Source organism: Bufo bufo, chromosome 5 (genome assembly GCF_905171765.1).
Source record: "Bufo bufo chromosome 5, aBufBuf1.1, whole genome shotgun sequence".
Taxonomy (NCBI): Eukaryota; Metazoa; Chordata; class Amphibia; order Anura; family Bufonidae; genus Bufo; species Bufo bufo.
In genome coordinates this window covers 156,251,611-156,271,906 of record NC_053393.1, presented here as the reverse complement: position 1 = coordinate 156,271,906, position 20,296 = coordinate 156,251,611, and the positions used below count along the sequence as shown (strand labels likewise).

The 20,296-nt window shown below is 40.8% G+C and overlaps 1 protein-coding gene across 4 annotated transcripts in view; it reads right to left on the bottom strand.

Annotated features, from left to right (window-relative positions):
- ZNF521 (zinc finger protein 521) overlaps positions 1-20,296 on the bottom strand; it is a 342,518-nt gene that overhangs the window by 172,034 nt on the left and 150,188 nt on the right. For all 4 annotated transcript variants that reach the window (XM_040432538.1, XM_040432541.1, XM_040432540.1 and 1 more), the window contains one exon: positions 14,292-17,641. In XM_040432538.1, coding sequence (XP_040288472.1) covers positions 14,292-17,641 — 3,350 coding nt within the window. The remainder of the gene's footprint in view (positions 1-14,291; positions 17,642-20,296) is intronic.

Below are 20,296 nucleotides of genomic sequence, written 5' to 3'. Positions count from 1 at the left end.
CCAAAGAAAATGTCTATTGTTCTTTTGTATTGGTTTCCAGGTCTATTCCTCACCATGAAGGCTCATACTCCCTAGGGATCCATACTTATTCCTCTTCTTATTACCAAAAAAAGAAAGGATGCTAGACAAAAAAGGAAGAACTTTCCTGATGGAAATGTTTGGGAATGCATTCCTCCTGCTCAAAGCTAAGTTACACCCCCATTTTTGGCACACAGATATGTGGGAATATGAATATGAAGAAGCAAAAAACAGCAATTCTGACTTATTTTTTTAACGGGATGAATTACATGATAATTGTGTAGTGCGGGTCATTATGGACGTGGAGATACCACTATGTGGAGGGGATTTTATTTTTGCAATTTTAATTAATAAAACTTTATAAAACATTTTTTAACCATTTACTTGCCCACAAGGAGACTTTAAAAGGCGATTTTTTGATCGCTTCTATAATACCTTGTACTGCTTATGCAGTGCAGACTATTATACTGTCAGTGCTAAACTGACAGTCCCCAGTAAGCTGTGCCAGAGAGGCGCAGCCAGATGGGGATATACTGCACGCAGACCTGGGGCCTTCAAAAGGCTCCAGACTGCCATTTAAAGACATCAGCACCCCATAATCTCATTTGCGGGTTGCCAATCAGAGACAGACCGTGGTGACCGAGTCATCGAAGGCCTAGTTCACACTTCAGTTATTTCCATCAGTTATTGTGAGCCAAAACCAGGTGTGGGTCAAAAACTGAAAACAATCTAAGGGTCCATTCACATGTTCGTAAGTGTTCTGCAGATCCGCAAATTGCGGATTCGCAAAACACGGACATTAGCAATGTGCATCGCCGGCACTATAATAGAAAACTGCACGATTTTTCGGCAGATAATCGCTAATGAGTATTCGTATGAACACTTGTTAGCGATCATCTGGCAGTGTAATTATGCCGCCAATTGCCTGATGAACAAGCAAACACAATCACAAACTTATCGGCCAATCCAAAATTATTACTTGTAGGCGGCAGATCGTGGTGTCCAATAACAATCTGCCACTGGCAAAGCACTATACAGCATGGGGACGAGCGATGTAATAGCAGCGTTCTCCTCCACTAGTGAGAAAGACAATCGCCCAAAAAAAAAACCTATGGCTCTCAGACTATGGAGACACTAAAACATGATTTTTTTGGTTTCAAAAATGCTTTTACTGTGTTAAATGTAAAAGAATAAATAAAAATAAAATAAAGTTTACATATTAGGTATCGCCGTATCCGGAACAACCTGCTTTGTAAAAAATACTACATGACCTAACCCCTTGGGTGAATACCTTGCATCACAAAAGACATATGCACTCCAAAATAGTGCCTTCAAACCTTCATCTCATTGCGCAAAAATGATACCCTACCTAAGACAATTGCCCAAAAACTGAAAAAACTATGGCTCTCAGACTATGGAGTCACTAAAACATGATATTTTAATTTTTTTAAATTATATCATTGTGTAAAACTTACATAAATAAAAAAAAGTATACATATTAGGTATTGCCACATCCGTAACGACTTGCTATATAAAAATATCACATGACCTAACCCCTCAGGTGAACATCGTAAAAAAAAAAAAATAAAAACGGTGTAAAAAGCCTATTTTTTGTCACCTTACATCACAAAAAGTGTAATAGCAAACCGTCATTTCATACTGAAAAAAATGAGCCCCTAAATAAGACAGTCGTCCAAAAAATAAAGATAAACTATGGTTTTCAGAACATGTAGACACTAAAACATGATTTATTAGGTAAAACTCAAACAAACAACCAAAAAAGTAGTCATATTCGGTATTGTCGCGCCCGTAACAACCTGCTATATAAAAATACCACATGATCTAACCTGTCAGGTGAACATTGTAAATAACAAAAAACTAAAACGGTGCCAAAACAGCTATTTTTTGTTATCTTTCCTCACAAAAAGTGTAATATAGAGCAACCGAAAATCATATGTACCCTAAAATAGTACCAACAAAACTGCCACCTTATCCCGTAGTTTACAAAATGGGGTATTTTTGGGGAGTTTCTACTCTAGGGGTGCATCAGGGGGTCTTCAAATGTGACATGGCAGCTTATCCCAGTGAAATCTGCTTTCCAAAGACCATATGGCGTTCCTGTTCTTCTGCGCCATGCCGTGTGCCCATACAGTAGTTTACAGAATCAGGGCAATAAATATTGAGTTTTGTTTGGCTGTTAACCCTTGCTTTGTTAATGGAAAAAAAAATCAAATAAAATGGAAAATCTGCCAAAAAAGTGAAATTCTGAAATTCTTGTGGAACATCAAAAGGGTTAACAAAGTTTGTAAAATCAGTTTTGAATACCTTGAGGGGTGTAGTTTCTAAAATGGGGTCATTTTTGGGTGGTTTCTATTATGTAAGCCTTACAAAGTGACTTCAGACCTGAACTGGTCCTTAAAAAGTGGGTTTTGGAAATTTTCTGAAAAATTTCAAGATTTGCTTCTAAATTTCTAAGCCTTCTAACGTCCCCAAAAAATAAAATGGCATTCACAAAATTATCCAAACATGAAGTAGACATATGGAGAATGCAAAGTACTAACTATTTTTGAAGTTATTACTATGTATTATAAAAGTAGAGAAATAGAAATTTGGAAATTTGCTAATTTTTCCCAATTTTTGGTAAATTTGGTATTTTTTTATAAATAAAAATGACATTTTTTGACTCAATTTTACCACTGTCATGAAGTAAAATATGTGACGAGAAAACAATCTCAGAATGGCCTGGATAAGTAAAAGCGTTTGAAAGTTATTACCACATAAAGTGACATGTCAGATTTGCTAAAAATGGACTGGGCAGAAAGGTGAAAAATGGCTTGGTCCTGAAAGGGTTAATAACTATGTTGCAAAATAAACTCCAAAAACGTGCTGCAAAATAAAGTAAGGGTCCATTCAAAACACTGACGCCGCACATCGCCGGCACTTAATAGATCAAGAATAGGACATGCTCTATCGGAAGTTCGGGTCCGCGGACTGGAAAAGCCTGTAGTGATACATGGGCCGTAGGCCCCTTTCACATAAGCAAATTTTCTGCGCGGGTGCAATGCGTGACGTGAAAGCATTGCACCCGCACACGGGCGTCGTGTGTGAGGGTCGGATAGGATGCGGATGGGTCGTGGAAAAATGTGCGAATTTTCTGGGCGAGTGAAAAGCGTTTTAATGCGTTTTGCACGCGAATGAGAAAAATCGGCATGTTTGGTACCCAAACCTGAACTTCTTCACAGAAGTTCGGGTTTGGGTTAGGTGTTGTGTAGATTTTACAAATTTTCCCTTATAACATGGTTCTAAGGGAAAATAATAGCATTCTTAATACAGAATGCTAAGTAAATTAGGGGTTAAAAAAATAAATAATTAAACTCACCTCATCCACTTGTTCACGCTGTCCGGCTTCTCTTCTTTCTTCTTCTTCTTTGATGACCTGGGAGAAAAGGACCTTTGGTGACGTCACTGCACACATAACATGGTCCATCACATGATCCATCACCATGGTGATGGATCATGTGATGGCCATGTGATGTGCGCAGTGACATCACCAAAGGTCCTTATCTCCCATAGAAATGAATGGGTCCGGATTCAGTGCGGGTGCAATGCGCTCACCTCACGCATTGCACCCGCACGGAAAACTCGCCCGTGTGAAAGAGACCTTAGTGTTGTTAATGACTGAAATTTTACTGCTTTCCGGTGGCTTTATCTTTTACTATCATGTTTGTTTTAGTAAAAAAATTTACTTCTGCTGAAATAATAATTCCGAAACATCTGTTCTTCTAAAGCCTCATGCAGATGTCCGTGGAACACGGTCCGTGAGATAACGGACTGCCATTGCAGGAGCGCACGGCGTCATTGTTCGCTATGACGCCGTGCGCTCCTGCAATGCCAGTCCGCTATCTCACGGACCGTGTTCTACAGACATCTGCATGAGGCTTAACTCTGTGTTGTGGTGTTCTTCTGGTATCACTCCCAGAAAGGCAACTGAGTATTACCAGTTGGAATAGTCTTATGTGAGTTGCAGATTGTGTAGAGAAACACCCTTTTGACAAGAATGGTAACATCCGGTTGTCAATTAATTCATATTGTACATATTAAAGTGCAATACCAGAGGAATGGCACAATGCCAAATTTTAAGGCAAGATTCTACAGAATTTGTATTTCATTGGGAATGGAAGCATTTGCTAAAACTGGATTAAGGAGCATTGTCAGGCTCTCTTTAAACTTACTACTGAAAAACAACAATTAGCTAGGGTCATGTCTATTTTACTTTTTTATTACATTCTTTTCCTATTGAATACTTAGTATAATATGCCCAAATCTGAGATGTTGAAATTCTAACCATGAAGACTCAAAGCATTTGTTCAGCCTTGAAATTGTCTTCGCCTGACCAATCAATGATTTTACGAGTCAATCAAATTTGTTATCATTATTAAATATCTTAAATATGTTTGGCTTAACTGGGTATGATTTAAAGATTAAGGGGGGGGGGCATTTATCAAATCAGATATGTCAGTTTTGTGTCTTAAAAAAGTCATAAGTCATGGCAATTGTGCTATTTCTGAAACACTGGTTCAATTTGGTGTTTCTCGCCACTTTTCAAAGTGGTCTATGTTTGAGGGCTAAAAGTAAGATTAGACCTGGATTATGGCTCAGTTACTTTCTTCGACTTCTGCACAAGTCGCAAAAAGAGTCGCAACCTGTGCCAAGCAACCTCCCGGTCTACTTTTAGAAATTTATGGTGTGAAGCACATTGCACTGACTTAAAATATATTATTAAGGTGCACCATTTCAGAAATTTGATGCAGGCACACAAAGCAAAGACAGACCCACTGACACAAAAACAACCGCAAATAATAAATGTCCCCCTAAATCACTTTTAGTTCCCCATATTCAATCTGGCCTTGCAGTTCTAGGTTCGAATCTGACCAAGAACAACATCTGCATGGAGTTTGTATGTTCTCCCAGTGGTTGCATGCATTTTGTCCCACACTCCAAAGACATACTGTTACAAGTTAGACTGTGAACTCCATTGGGGACAGCAAGCAATGATCATGACTGTAAACCGCTGCGGAAAATGTCAGCAATATAATTCAGTAAAATAAAAAATAAAATAAATAAAATATAATGATACCATGAATGTTAGAACTCACTTTGCTTCAAGTGGCTATTTAGTGTGACAGTCACTTTTAGATATGACGTCAGAGTTAAAAAGCTTGATTCTGCCCTGACATCTTTCCATCAATAGGGTCAGGATAGCAGCTTTTACAGGGGTTCTCCGAGAATGATTTAAGATGGCCACAAGCAACCTGGAGAGAATGAGACCTACACAGTACACTTAACTACAATGGGATGGTAATGGTTTCATTCTGCCTACCAAATTCCATCATGGCTGAGCAGCCTGACAGGAACACTCACCAATGTGTAGCATAGGCAAGTGCAAGAGCATAACAACCCCTCCCCAGGGCAGTTCTGCAAGGCAACCAGTCCAGCTCACATTCTAGGACAGATTGCAGGTGACCATTTTAAATTATTCCTGGAGAACACCTTTGTCAGCACAATACTGCTAGCAATGGAGGTCTCCAAGACATTCAGAATACAGTTTTTTTCCAGAGGCATCATAGGGGAATTTATAGTCTGAGATGCTCCCCCACAGTGTCCTAGCTAGCACCTGTAATTGTAGTTGGACACCAGCAGAGTCCTAATACTCTAGTAAAGTCGTGTGGACATGCACATTTTTTTAAGCAGCATCTGGAAGAGGAGTTCTGAGGGAATGAAGGCTAGTTGGGTATTCACTTTCTTAACCTACCAACATTTAATACATCCTGCTGGGATTCTGGTATGACTGTCCAGTTTTATATCTATCTTTCAGGGCTCAATCCATAGTAAATTAAGAGCAGATACTAACATGGTTGCATAGCAGTAGAGCCAAAGAAAGATGCAGCCATGTGACCACATGAGATGATGTCACACAGTGCCGCATGAGAATATGGCAACAGTCATTATATAGTACTGTGCAAAAGTTTTAGGAAGGCGTTCAAAGTAAGAATTCTTTCAAAAATAGAAATGCTAATAGTTTCGATTTAAATTTATTCTGCAGCAGAAGAAGGACCCTGATTTGAGCAAGCCTACATCTTTAGTTCTCCAAAACGCTTGCAAAAACCTCCCTGCCGAGTTCATTCAAAAGTCGGTGTGCACGTGTATCTAGAAGAATTGATGCTGTTTTGAAGGCAAGGGTGGTCTCACCAAATATTGATTTGATTTAGATTTAACTTTTGTTCATTCACTTGACATTTTGTTACATGATAAATGGAAATTATTAACACTTTTATTTTTAAAAGCATTCTTACTTTTTCCCACACCTGCCTAAAACTTTGTACAGTACTGTATGAGGCATTATATTACAGTGAATTTAAACAGATTCCACAGCTCTGTATATAATCACTTCTATCAGTTTGTGCCCCCAATGGGACTCAAACATGCACTAGGGCCAAATACACTGTGAGCCAGTTAAAGTGGTTGTCCCACTAAAAATATTCTGCAGTTTTCAAACCAGCACCTGGATCTGAATACTTTTGTAATCGCATGTATTTAAAAATTGCGTACAGCCATTTAGTTATTCAATAAAATATATCTGTATAGCGCCACCCGCTGTTTGTTTTTTTCTTGTTATTTCTTTGTTCTGCTTACTGAGAAGGCCGCACATGCTCAGAGAGCTGGGACACGCCCCCTTAGCTGCCGCAGATAAGAGACTCCCCCTGAGCTGTCAGTTTGATATAAATCTAGAAGAGCAATGAATGGGGAGATCTCTGGACCCATTTGAGGTACACGGCTGGTTCTAGCTTTGTTACAAAGAAATTGTCATGTACTATATGATGTCTGATTTTCATTTTTTACATTTGTCATGGGATAACCCCTTTAACTCATCAGTATGTTTTTGGAGTCTGGTAGGCAACTCGTGTGACCATAGAAAAACCACACAAATCTGGCAAGATATACACTCACCTAAAGAATTATTAGGAACACCTGTTCTAGTTCTCATTAATGCAATTATCTAGTCAACCAATCACATGGCAGTTGCTTCAATGCATTTAGGGGGGTGGTCCTGGTCAAGACAATCTCCTGAACTCCAAACTGAATGTCAGAATGGGAAAGAAAGGTGATTTAAGCAATTTTGAGCGTCGCATGGTTGTTGGTGCCAGACGGGCCGGTCTGAGTATTTCACAATCTGCTCAGTTACTGGGATTTTCACGCACAACCATTTCTAGGGTTTACAAAGAATGGTGTGAAAAGGGAAAAACATCCAGTATGCGGCAGTCCTGTGGGCAAAAATGCCTTGTGGATGCTAGAGGTCAGAGGAGAATGGGCCGACTGATTCAAGCTGATAGAAGAGCAACGTTGACTAAAAAAATAACCACTCGTTACAACCGAGGTATGCAGCAAAGCATTTGTGAAGCCACAACACGCACAACCTTGAGGCGGATGGGCTACAACAGCAGAAGACCCCACCGGGTACCACTCATCTCCACTACAAATAGGAAAAAGAGGCTACAATTTGCACGAGCTTACCAAAATTGGACTGTTGAAGACTGGAAAAACGTTGCCTGGTCTGATGAGTCTCGATTTCTGTTGAGACATTCAAATGGTAGAGTCCGAATTTGGCGTAAACAGAATGAGAACATGTATCCATCCTCTGATGGCTACTTCCAGCAGGATAATGCACCATGTCACAAAGCTCGAATCATTTCAAATTGGTTTCTTGAACATGACAATGAGTTCACTGTACTAAAATGGCCCCCACAGTCACCAGATCTCAACCCAATAGAGCATCTTTGGGATGTGGTGGAACGGGAGCTTCGTGCCCTGGATGTGCATCCCTCAAATCTCCATCAACTGCAAGATGCTATCCTATCAATATGGGCCAACATTTCTAAAGAATGCTATTAGCACCTTGTTGAATCAATGCCACGTAGAATTAAGGCAGTTCTGAAGGCAAAAGGGGGTCCAACACCGTATTAGTATGGTGTTCCTAATAATTCTTTAGGTGAGTGTACAACTTCAATGTATTTACTATAGCTCCAAGACAAAATGTAAATGTGTTTTACGGTATACTAAAAGAGTAGCTGCTATGACCATCTAGGAAGATAGGGGATAAACGTCTGATTGTTGGGGGTCTGACACCAGGGACCTTCAGTGATCATGAGAATAAAGGTCCAATGTGCTAGTATAACTGGAGCAGCAGGTCAAGCATTTTCAAGTGATGTCTCAATGTTACTGTACAGTCAATGAAACTGATGTTAATAGATAAAATGTAATTCGAAAATGGAGATTTGTCAGTCTCAGTTAACATCTATATGGGAATTATGCAGTAAGTTTATGAAGCGCACATATAAAGCCACCAAAACTGGAGGTGATGGGAGAGAAAAAGCTTTTATTCTAGGCTGGATCCACATCACCATTTTTCTGATCCATCAGAAGAGCAGAAAGAAAAAAAAAACAGAATCCTGTAAAAAACGGATCCTGTGCATCCATTATCCATTTTTTAGACGGAAAAAAACATACTGCATGCAAAGCCTTACTTTTGAAAAAGAATTTGATTGGTCTGTAATCCCAAAAAACACATTTCTCTTTCCTTGTGTTTTCAAAAATAGTCAATAGTTGTACATAGAAATCAATGCACACAACCTCGTGAATAAGCTAGTTCATTGGCTGATGGGCATCTTTTATCAGGATGAAAGATGCCCAATTATGAGCAGCATATCTCCATTAATTACAGTAGCAATCATTACTCCCACATTGTAGGCCAGTGCAAATGAGCAGCGATGGATGCGTATTAGCACCTTAACAGAAGATATGTCTAGTGGCAGTTAAGATTTAAACTGAGCACGTGCAACCACCTCAGTGAGGTGGATGGAGAAATAAAGGAAAGAACAAACAGCAGGTGGCGCTATACAGATACATTTTACTGATTAACTCAGTAGCTATACCAAATTTGAATTACATTTAATTATAAAGTATTCAGATCCAAGTGCTGGTTTGAAATATGCAGAATATTTTTCATGGCACAACCCCTTTAAGGTCTCATGTACCCCAGTATTCTTTACTTCATATTCAATGTTTTCTAGAAGAAAAGACTGCAGCTGCATCTCCCTCCTCTCCCCTCCTATCTGTCTTCTATGTATTGTTTTAAACAAAACAGATATTTTCCCCATTCTTTTTAACTGTTGGTAGGTAATGGGGATCTAAAGAATTCAGTATGGTGAGAAATATGTCTCTTTCCCCCTAAAAGGATGCATATTACAGTGCATATTACATAGGTTCATATATTCATATGAATCACCAACTTATCCAAAAATAATTTTATGACAATCGGTAACACTTTACGAAAAAAACGTGATAATGAAGGAAATTGTAGATAATGTACCATCGATTGAACTGCATCAGTTGCAGCACAATGTGTAATCTACGGGACTATAATGTACTGCTTTAGCTTATATGGCTATTTATCTTTGTACCCTTCTAAAACATGACCCCTCACTGGGTCTAGTGCACAAATTGTTCTATCCACTGCAAACCTGATGGAGCCATTATAAATCAATGGGTAAAAACAGATAATGGATCACAACGGACCATGACATAACAGATCTGTCCTATAGTTTTGGATCCAGTACAAATGGCAACCATGACACCAGTGTGAACCAAGCCTTAGGCTACTTTCACACTAGCGGCAGGACGGATCCGACAGGCTGTTCACCCTGTTGGATCCGTCCTGCCCCTCCGTCCCTATTGACTATAATGGGGACGGGGGAACGGAGCTCCGGCGCAGCACGGCAGTGCACGGTGAGAGTCCGGCGGCCTCTCACCGCGCACAGTCAATGGGGATGGAGCGGCAGTCCGGCGGCACAGCGAAATAGCGGCAGGACGGATCCGCTAGTGTGAAAGTATCTATACCACATATCTATACCACATTAAAGTTAAAATGTAGTTTACATCAAGTTGCATTAGTTATTTTCCTGGCTTACCTGTGTTATCTTACACCCATTACACTCGCAGCCTGAAGCAGCTACATTTTATCTGATATAACCAAACTCTCTTGTTCTCCTTCTCCAGTGAGTGTTCAGAGATCTATAGATGCAAAGGGCTGCAAACTTAACTCGACTGACTAACAGCAATCCAGAAATCATCAATTTAGAGAACAACTTCTCCCCTCTCCTCAATTACGCAGAATGTGGAGCACTCGTAACACTTGATACTGCACCATCTACAGGGAAATGTCGTCTTTCCTGAATTTTCAATAAGATATAATCCCCGAGAAGGTGCGGGCCCAGATCAATTTCAAGCAAAAACTGTATATGGTAGAATCGTACTGAGAATCTTCATGGGCTTAATTATACTTTGCTACACTGCCTGTAAAGAAATACTGATACATATGGAATGTGGCAAGCCAAGGTCTGATATTGGGAGTGCAGTCACTGGAGGCACAGTCCGACTGACCTACTGTACAGTGACAGAGGACTTGGTAGAAAAAATAGCTATGAAAACACCATTGATATTATTTTCATAATCTGCTGAAACGCCATTGGAAAAAAAAATGAACTTCAATGAAATTCCCATATTTCACAGAGGATGTGACCTTTACTATGTTGTGGTGAAATTAAACTAGGAAAGTGATGACTATGTGTCCCTTTAAATGTCAAATGTGGATGTTACATTTTTTTTATTGCAATAGATTCTGTAGTGCTCTCCACAAGATTAAGTTGTCAAAGAAAATGATCTGTGTATCTGTGTGAATTTCATCTTGTTGCACTGACGATTGCAATATGCTATATGCAATATTTATAGCGGTAGTACATGTAAGTGGTGATTTTACGCTCTCCTCTAAGCAAGCATAGTGATGCAGAGACTCCCTAGGCGCAATGCTGCTTCCAATCTACTTCCGTTCAGACTCTCCATTTTATGTGGCGCTGAAAATTACAAAATAATAATTTAAGCCCTTTATACTCTTCAGGTCACGCCTCATCAAAGAAAGGTCCCACGAAGCAAACACAATCATCCATTCCTGACTTGCTTCATGTGTAGCCACCACTGTAGGGCCTATAAACTTTTTTAAAGAGGGAATAGACTTGCCATTTTACAAGAATAATATCCTGAAGGAATGTCGGTCTGTCTTATCTAGTTTACTGAAGTAGAGTTCTATGTCACACATCCAGATTTCCACATAACAAAAAGACAAAAAAGTCCTACTGATATTCATACCTGGAAAACCTCACCCAACCAGTGGCAGATCATAATAGGTTCATTTAGGGTGGCCACCCTAGGCCCAAAGCCGCTGTAGGGCCCATGGCCGCCCAACCTATTATGATCTGCCACTGTATAAGGGTTCATTCACACGTCCGCAATTTCGTTCCGCATTGCGGACCCATTAATTTCTATGGGGTCGCACGATGTGCGGCCCGAATCCGGAATTGCGGACCCGCACTTCCGGGTCCGCAATTCCGATCCCGAAAAAAATAGAACATGTCCTATTCTTGTCCGCAATAGCAGACAAGAATAGGCATATTCTATTAGTGCCGGCAATGTGCGGGCCGCAAAATGCAGAACGCACATTGCCGCTGTCTGTGTTTTGCAGATGTGTGAATGTGTGAATGGACCCTAACAGTGAGCAGCGCTGCAGTAATCTATTGTCATAATTAATTTTTTCTTGGAGTGCTATATCAGTGCAGGCTGTGTGGTCTCTTCAGGCCCTGCTGCCCGCACCATTATTTCTGGTGGTAGGGACTGAAGAGACTCCACGCAGACTGCACTCGTATAGTACTTCTCAAGAGTTGAAGGACCTGTGATGACCTCACTGTCATTTTATCAATGCAGGAGGGGGTGGAGCTCAACATTGGAGAGGACAAAGTGTGGTGAAGGCCTGCAATCATGTCTGCATCATGTGATCAGTACCTCAGGGGACCAGAGCTCAGCATTACAAAGAAGTTGTGGTGGTGTAGGACCTGTGATGACATCATATGACATGAGGAGGCGGGGCTTTGTGTGGAGGAGAAGAAAGTGGAGAAAGGATGCATTCAGTGTGAGAGCCAGAGAAATGATGATATGTCGGGCCCTATGAGGCGGAACACAAAAGGGGGGATGGTCAGGGGAAAATGGAGGGAGGAGGCCTAAACTGGCTAGGCGCCTCTAGGTGCTGCAGCAACGCCCTCATAGCACCTAGAGGCTTCATTAGCATACTATAAAAGTCAGTTTTTTTTATAGAATGGCGGCAGACAGGGAATTAACAACATACTGTTATGTACTGCTGACATTAGCACATTGCTAATGTCAGTCAGCTACATAACAATTTTTCCCATGACAGAAACCCTTTAAATATAAGCTCTAGTACCTTATAGAATAAAGTGCTCTAGGAGTGCCATTGTGTGCCATTCTCACACTTAAAGGGGTTGTCCGGGTTCAGAGCTGAACCCGGACATACCTCCATTTTCACCCAGGCAGCCCCCCTGACTTGAGCATCGGAGCAGTCCATGCTCCGATACTCTCCTTTGCCCTGCGTTAAATCGCGCAGGGCAAAGGCATTTTTAGGAGTTCCGGTGACGTACCAGGTCTCTCCATGGGGCTGCCAGGAAGCCCGGTGACGTCACCGGCACTGATGGGCGAGCTTTAGCGCTGCCTTAGCCAGTAAAATGGCTAGGGCAGCGCTAAAGCCTGCCCATTAGAGCCGGTGACGTCACCAAACACACTGCTGGGCGGAAGTTATGATAAACAAAAGAGCCCGTGCCCTGCGCAATCTAGCGCAGAGCAAGGGAGCGCATCGGAGCATGAGATGCTCCGATGCTGGCCTCAGGGATGCTGCTGGGATGAAAATAAGGGTATGTCCGGGTTCAAAACCCTGACAACCCCTTTAAGAGCTAAAAAATTGTACCCGCACCATTGTGGGAGAAAAAATCACAGAGGCCCACCTCAGTCTATATATATATATATATATATTTTAATGTAGATTGTAAAGACGGTGTCTGACAGGTTTCTCATGATATATAGAAGTATGATCCTCTACTGCAACACAATAATAATGCACCCCTCTATATTCTCAGTATATTTCTAGTATCTTATTAGAAGAAACATAAACAAATTACTGGTTACACCAGTGTCATTGGTAGCACTTTCCTAGTCTTTCTAACACGTCTGCATCCTGCATCCACGCATGTACCGTGCATCTTTATTTCCCTGCACCGAATTGGCGCTGGGCACAAAGATTTTCTTGTAATGCAGCCAACTAAACATCTGCATAGAGCAGGGAAATGAGGATGAATGGTACATGCTGGTGATTGGAGACATGTTAGAAAACCTAGGGGGCATTACTACTGACACCAATGTACATTATCTCTGCAAATACATTATTTTTACTGCATTTATTATGTAACTATAGAATTTTATTATATAGCTTTTACATGTTCTTTTACTTTTAAATATATTTCTTGTGGGATGACCCCTTTAAACTGTGCAAGCCACAGCATGTGTCACCATCAAACTCTCTATTCAACTGTTTGCATAGACACATAATGTAGCTGTAGTTCATCTGATGAAAACGCTGTTTTGTTCTTTTGTTGATCCGAGACAGCGTTCCTGAGTTCTGATAGTTTTTCTGCAATGATCTGTTGCACCCAAGCTCCACTCATTTCTGTGCCCAGCCCCTCCCGGATGCTTTGCCGCTGCTTGCACTGCTTCTGGCCACAGAAAGGAGAGGAGCTTTGGTGCAACAAGAGCAAAGGTGACTCCCTCATTGCACCAAATGCTTAATCTGTATATTACGTAAAAGTGTCATAACTTGGGAATCGAGCCTCAGATTTTAATCAGGTGAACCACAGTTATGTGTCTATGCCAACATTGGAATGAGGAGGTCAGTTTAAAGAGGACTTGTCACCTCTTGAAAAAGGAAAAGCATGCATGTCCCTAAATTATCTCACAAGACTACATTGCTGAAGATGCCACTCTAATGCTGTCCGCTGACTGGACAGTGTCAGAGCGATGAAGAAGTCTCCTCCTTACGAGAGAACTCAAGGTATCTGTCCGCTTGGCAAACCAATGGCAATTTACATTTAGGGTGCCAGAAAATATGGGGGCCATACGTTGGGAATGGAGAGGGACTGCATGTGTTTTTTTTGTTTTTTTTTTAAGTGGTGGCAAGTCCTCTTTAAAAACTGCTTCTATAATAAAATAAGGATTAAAATGAGTTAGGCAAGATAGTGCAGGTCAATACATAGTGGTATAGTTACCTCTTCAGACTGAGAAGGGCTGATGCGGGGCATTGGTGACACTTGTGGCGTTTTCAGCTGAGAATTGTTTTCAGACCCAGGCTCTCTGTGGACCGTCTGAATGTGATTTTGAAGTTCACTTTCAGATTCAAATTTAACATTGCAACTAGAGCATCGGGTCTTCAGTACGGAGGCCTTATTTTTACCATCTACACAGGGTGCATTGTCAGTCTGACCTAGAGAAGGCCTATTAGTGCTTAGAATGACATTGGCAGTTGGACTGGCACTTTTACTAAGATTAACACACATAGCACAAAGGCCGTAGGGCAAACCATTGATATCAAGCTTCACTAAGTCCTGTTTAGAGCGAAACTCTTTTAGACAAGAAGCACACTTGAACAACTTCTGTAGGATGGGGGCACGACCAGTGGATTGAATTGCAGATCCGTTTCCAGTTTTCTGCATATGAAATGTGCCATGAATCTTAAGCTCCAGTGTGGAGGTCACTGTCTGCATGCATACCACACAACGAAACCCTGTCAATGAATTTCTTAGATCTGGATGCATTTGACAATGTTCTAAGAAATCCTCCTCACTATGTAGAGGAAGTTTGCAAATTCTGCAGCTCCCAGTGTCCAGACTCTTACTGTGTGTGACTTTGTGTTCGGTAAGAGTTAGCAAAGATGGGAAACGTTCTCCACATATGGGACACATGTAATGCTTTACTGGACCAAGATGTGTCTGCATGTGCTCTCTCAGACCACTTTCAGAAAAAAATGTACGAGAACAGACATTGCACTTATAATTTCCTTTAATTAACTCAGCTTTTTTCTTGACAATTGCACTTTCTCCAGGTCGGATATTGTGATCTCGGAGTTGGTGATTCTGCAAAAGAGATTCCATGGTGTAGGCAGCACCACATATATCACAGCCATACATTGTTTCAGAGGTATCAATATCTTCTTCACTGCCATCATGACTATTATGAGACTCTTGATTGTTTGTCAGCAAGGTCTGAAGTTCTACTTCCTCTTTCTGAACTTGTTCTGGAGCTCCATTGGTTCCACAGTTTTGGGTTTTGGATTCAAACACACAATGTTTTTCCCTCAAGTGTTTTTCTAATAAAATGATGGCATGAAAAGCTTTGCTGCAAAATTTGCAATTATATTTTTTGCTGTGGGTGGTAATGTGACACTGTAGCTCTACTTCTGTGCCAAAGGACTCGCCACAGAAAATGCACTTATGGATTTTCCCCTGGTTCTCCAGGTGGTTGTGCTTTACATGAAGCTGTAAGTCAGTTTCTGTGCGAAAGTCCCAGTTACAGGAAGTGCAACGGTATACCTTCTTTTCATTGCTGTGTTTCACCGCCAAGTGAAGCTGAATGGAGACTTTGGAGTCAAACACTTCCTGACATAGTGTACAACGGAAGAAAACGAATGTATGCATGTCTAGTAAGTGCTTCTGCAAATCATCTACTGAAGTAAACTGTTTGTCACAACTTTCACAAATATAATATGTAGATGTGATCATAAAGTGAATAGTAACATGCTTTAAAAGAGATTCTTGGTTTGGAAAATCTTTGTTGCACTGGGGGCATGTCAATTTTGGCAGAACGGTATCAAGATGAGTTTTTAAGTGAGTCTGAAAACCGTCGAGGGATGAATACTTGGCACCACACTGATTGCAGATGTACTCGCCTGCAGGTCTTGAAGGATTGCCACCAATGGTCTGCATCATCTTTAAGGAGGATTGATCCAAAGTAACAGGAGATAAGGGACTCAGAGCCCTAGATTTCTTCCCATTATGGATGTAATTTAATGCCAGCGGAATGTTCTTGTGATTTTCCTTGATATGCTTGTTTAATTTAAGAACACTATTAAAGATAGGTGAATTGGTACAATATGAGCAAGAGTATACTTCAACCACTGGCTCTTTTGGGGTACCCAACACTGGAGAACCAAAACGTGAACTGCTGAGCTCACAATGAACTTGACGAATGTGCTCCTCTAAAGAAGAGTCTGTGAGAAATCCCATGTAGCAATGGGGACAAAAGAATGCATTACTGTCTTTTGCAACTGGATTTGGAAACCCATGTGAACTTCTAATGTGCTCTTGGAGCATGTTAAGGTCATTGAATATTTCAGAGCAAAAGTTGCATTGATACACCATGGCAGGCATAGAAGAAACAATTAAACCTGGATCCTGAGTTTCATGTACCTGTTTGAGATGTTCATTTAGATTATAGAGAGAAGGTAATACTTCTAAGCAGTACTGGCAGATATGAGCCTGTTCTGGTTTGTCTAAATGCATAGTTTTAAGATGTATCTGGAGGACAGCAAGACTAGAAAATAGCTGTTTGCTGCAGTAGATACAGCTGTACGTGACTTTAGCTTGCTTGTTTGAAGGGGCATTGACATCACCAGCTTGCTGAGAAGCTCTTTTCCTCCCACGACTTTTAGGTAGTGGTGGGGCAACATCTACCATTGTAGAACTGTCCACAGACAGGTTTGAATCAGGGGTGGTACTTGACACCGATGTATAGCCTACAGTAACTAAAGAGGGACTGTTGCTTGGATTACAGGATTCGGGGTGTTGATGACTATCCATATGGCTATACAGCTCCTCAATGCTGTGGAAATTTTCTGAACAAATGCTGCAAGAGTTTTTCTTCTCATTGCTGTGAATTTGCTCCATGTGATTCAAAAGAGAGGTTTCTTCAACAAAAAGTTCATGGCAATACATACATTGGAGAGCAGCTCTATCATCATTTGGAGAACATTCAGGGTGACATTCAGCTATATGTTTCTGAAGATCCTCAGGAAAATCAAACCCCTCTTCACATTGACTGCATTTTTGGGTGTCCTTCATTTTCCAGTCCTCCATTCTTGCACCAGATTGTGAACAATCTTTATTTCTTTCATGTACTTGCATATGACCATGCAATGAGCTAGAAGACAAGAACCCCCTCCTACAGATGGCACACTTATATGGCTTGTTGGAAGTGTGAGTCTTTAAATGAATTTTGAGATGATCACTTCTAGAAAATGCTGCATCACACTCGCTGCAGTGATATTTTTTGTCACCGGTATGCAGTTTTATATGGCGATCTCTACTTCTTTTGTGCTTAAACAATCTACTACAATATGTGCACTTAAAAGGGAGCTTGTCGCTGTGACTCTGTTCATGGTGTTTTAAATAGCTGAGGCGACTGAATGATTTGTCACAGAACTGGCAGGGATATGGCAAGCCTGGAATGCCCTCCTCTTCACCAAAATCACAACCTTCTCCGTGGCTGGGTGATGTCTGGTCTTTACTAGATGGTGATGACGCTGGCCATGAACAAGATGGATCGTCTTCTATATCTGCACCATCTGAAAATGCAAAACATAAAACATTAGCGATATGTGGCATTTAAGGAGATCAGAATGTTATGTAACAATCATTTTTGGTCATTAGCAATGCATTAATTATTAAGCAAAATTATTAATTTATATTTCAAACATTAGAAGGTTTAAAGGGAATCGGTCACCTTGGACAGGCCTTATCAAATACAGTAATACATCCATAGAACACCTGCCTCTGACTTTGGATCAGTGCTTTGTATGTCGATATTTAACCTGTTCCCCCACTGTGTGCCCACAAACGAGCCGTGGAGTCCTCTCTGTGCATTCCAGGGTCGGCTTGTAAACGCACAGCAGTGCAAGGGGGTAGAAACTTACAGATTACTGACTCAAAGCAAGCTGTAGGTGTTCTATACATGTATTACTCTACTTAGTAGGGCTTGCAGGAGGTGACAGATTCCACTTAAAAAGAATCTGTCATCATGATTTTGGACTATCATCTGCAGTAATACATGACTAGGACTGCAGATAGAGTCCAGATGTCTGTTTTTTATTTTCCTACTTCCCCTCTTCTCCCGCTGTCAGAAATGAAAGCTGCGCTGAAATACACAGTTTGGACTGCTGTGCTAACATAATGGAGGGGACTGACGGCGGGGGAACAGGGGGCAGTAGCAAAATAAAAATAGTGATCTAGACACCTTATCTGCAGTACTAGTCATGTAGTACTGCCAATACTAGTCCACGATCAATGCTTAGATAATAAGAAAATTTGTATATATAATTCTTAACACTATCTTATCTGATGTTCTGTCCCTTATTAGAACAGCTACTGCTTAACTATTACTGGGGGCCCAGAACGCTCAAGCAATGTGTTAGACAATATTTATCTACTTTACGATAGTAATCATTCTGTTATACAGGGAAGACATAGACAATGCACAACGAAGGAACATATATTCACTATATATGAATTATAGGTTTCTTATAAACTCTCAGGCCTTTATACCGTCATGGGATCTGAAAAACTTAAATTTGGGATAGAAAACAGCTATATGCAGGTCTGGTAAGACAGTTTTTTTTAACCGCTTTACGTCCGCCCATAGGATATAAAGTCCTATGGGTGGACGTCTATTTCTGAAAGCACGTTTTAGAACGTCCTTTCAGAAATAGCAGCTGCACGCTAATCGTGCAGCTGCTGATCGGGTTGCCCGCTGTCAGTGACAGCAGGGCAACCCTAAGACAAGGCAGGGACAGTTCCCAGGTGTCCCTGCCTTCTGGATCGCTGCATACACAGCGCTCACCGAGCGCTGTGTCTGCAGAGAAGGAAGTGCTATGCGCTTCCTGTTCCGGCCCGGCGGTCATGTGAAGGCCGTGACCGGAGAGTGCAGGGGCTGTGTGAGGTCTCTCAGAGACCTCGATCAGCCCTGCTCTGAGGCTGTACAGCGCTGGATTGCTGCTGTACAGCCTCTCTAGGGGTGCATTTGTCCTGTAACTGGGGCTACTATGTCAGCCCCAGTTACAGGAGAAATCAACTGTGAAAAAAAAGAAAAAAAAGTGAAGTAAATCTCCCCCAGAGGTCTTGTATGACCTTATGGGGGACGAAAAGTGTAAAATAAAAAAAAATTAAAATAAAAGGTTGAAAATAAAAAAATAAAAAAAAGTTTCACATGTAAAAAAAAAGTCCCCAAGTAAGGAATGAAAAAAAAAAGTTAAAAATAGTAAAAATAAAAAAAAGTATACATATTAGGTATTGCCGCGTCCGTAAAAACCAGCTCTATAAAAATATCACATTACCTAACCCCTCGGGTGAACACCGTAAAAAAAAAAAAAAAAAAAACTGTCAAAACAAGCAATTTTTGTCACCCTGCATCACAAAAGGTGCAACACCAAGTGATCAAAAACGCGTATGTCCCACAAAATGGCACCAATAAAACCGTCACCTCATCCCGCAAAAAATGAGCCCCTACATAAGAAAATCTCTCAAAAAATAAAAAAACTATAGCTCTCAGAACATGGACACATTAAAACATAATTTTTTTGTTTCAAAAATGCTATTATTGTGTAAAACTTTAATAAATGAGAAAAAGTATACATATTAGGTATCGCCACGTCCGTAACAATCTGCTCTATAAAAATGTCACTTGACTGAACCCCTCAGGTGAACGCTGTAAAAATAAATAAATAGAAACTGTGCTAAAACAACCAATTTTTTGGTCACCTTGCCCCATAAAGTGTTATAATGAATGATCAAAAAATCATATGTACCCAAAAATAGTACTAATAAAACTGGCACCTTATCCCCTAGTTTCCAAAATGGGGTCACTTCTTGGGAGTTTCTACTGTAAGGGTGCATCAGGGGGCTTCAAATGGGACATGGCATCTAAAAACCATGTGGAGTTCCTTTTCTTCTGCGCCCTGCCGTGTGCCCATACAGCAGTTTATGACCACATGTGGGGTGTTTCTGTAAACCGCAGAATCTGGGTAATAAATATTGAGTTTTGTTTGGCTGTTAACCATCGATGTGTTAAAGAAAAAAATTTATTAAAATGGAAAATCTGCCAAAAAAGTGAAATTTAAAAATTTGATCTCCATTTTCCTTTAATTCTTGTGGAACGCCTAAAGGGTTAACAAAGTTTGTAAAATCGGTTTTGAATACCTTGAGGGGTGTAGTTTCTACAATGGGGT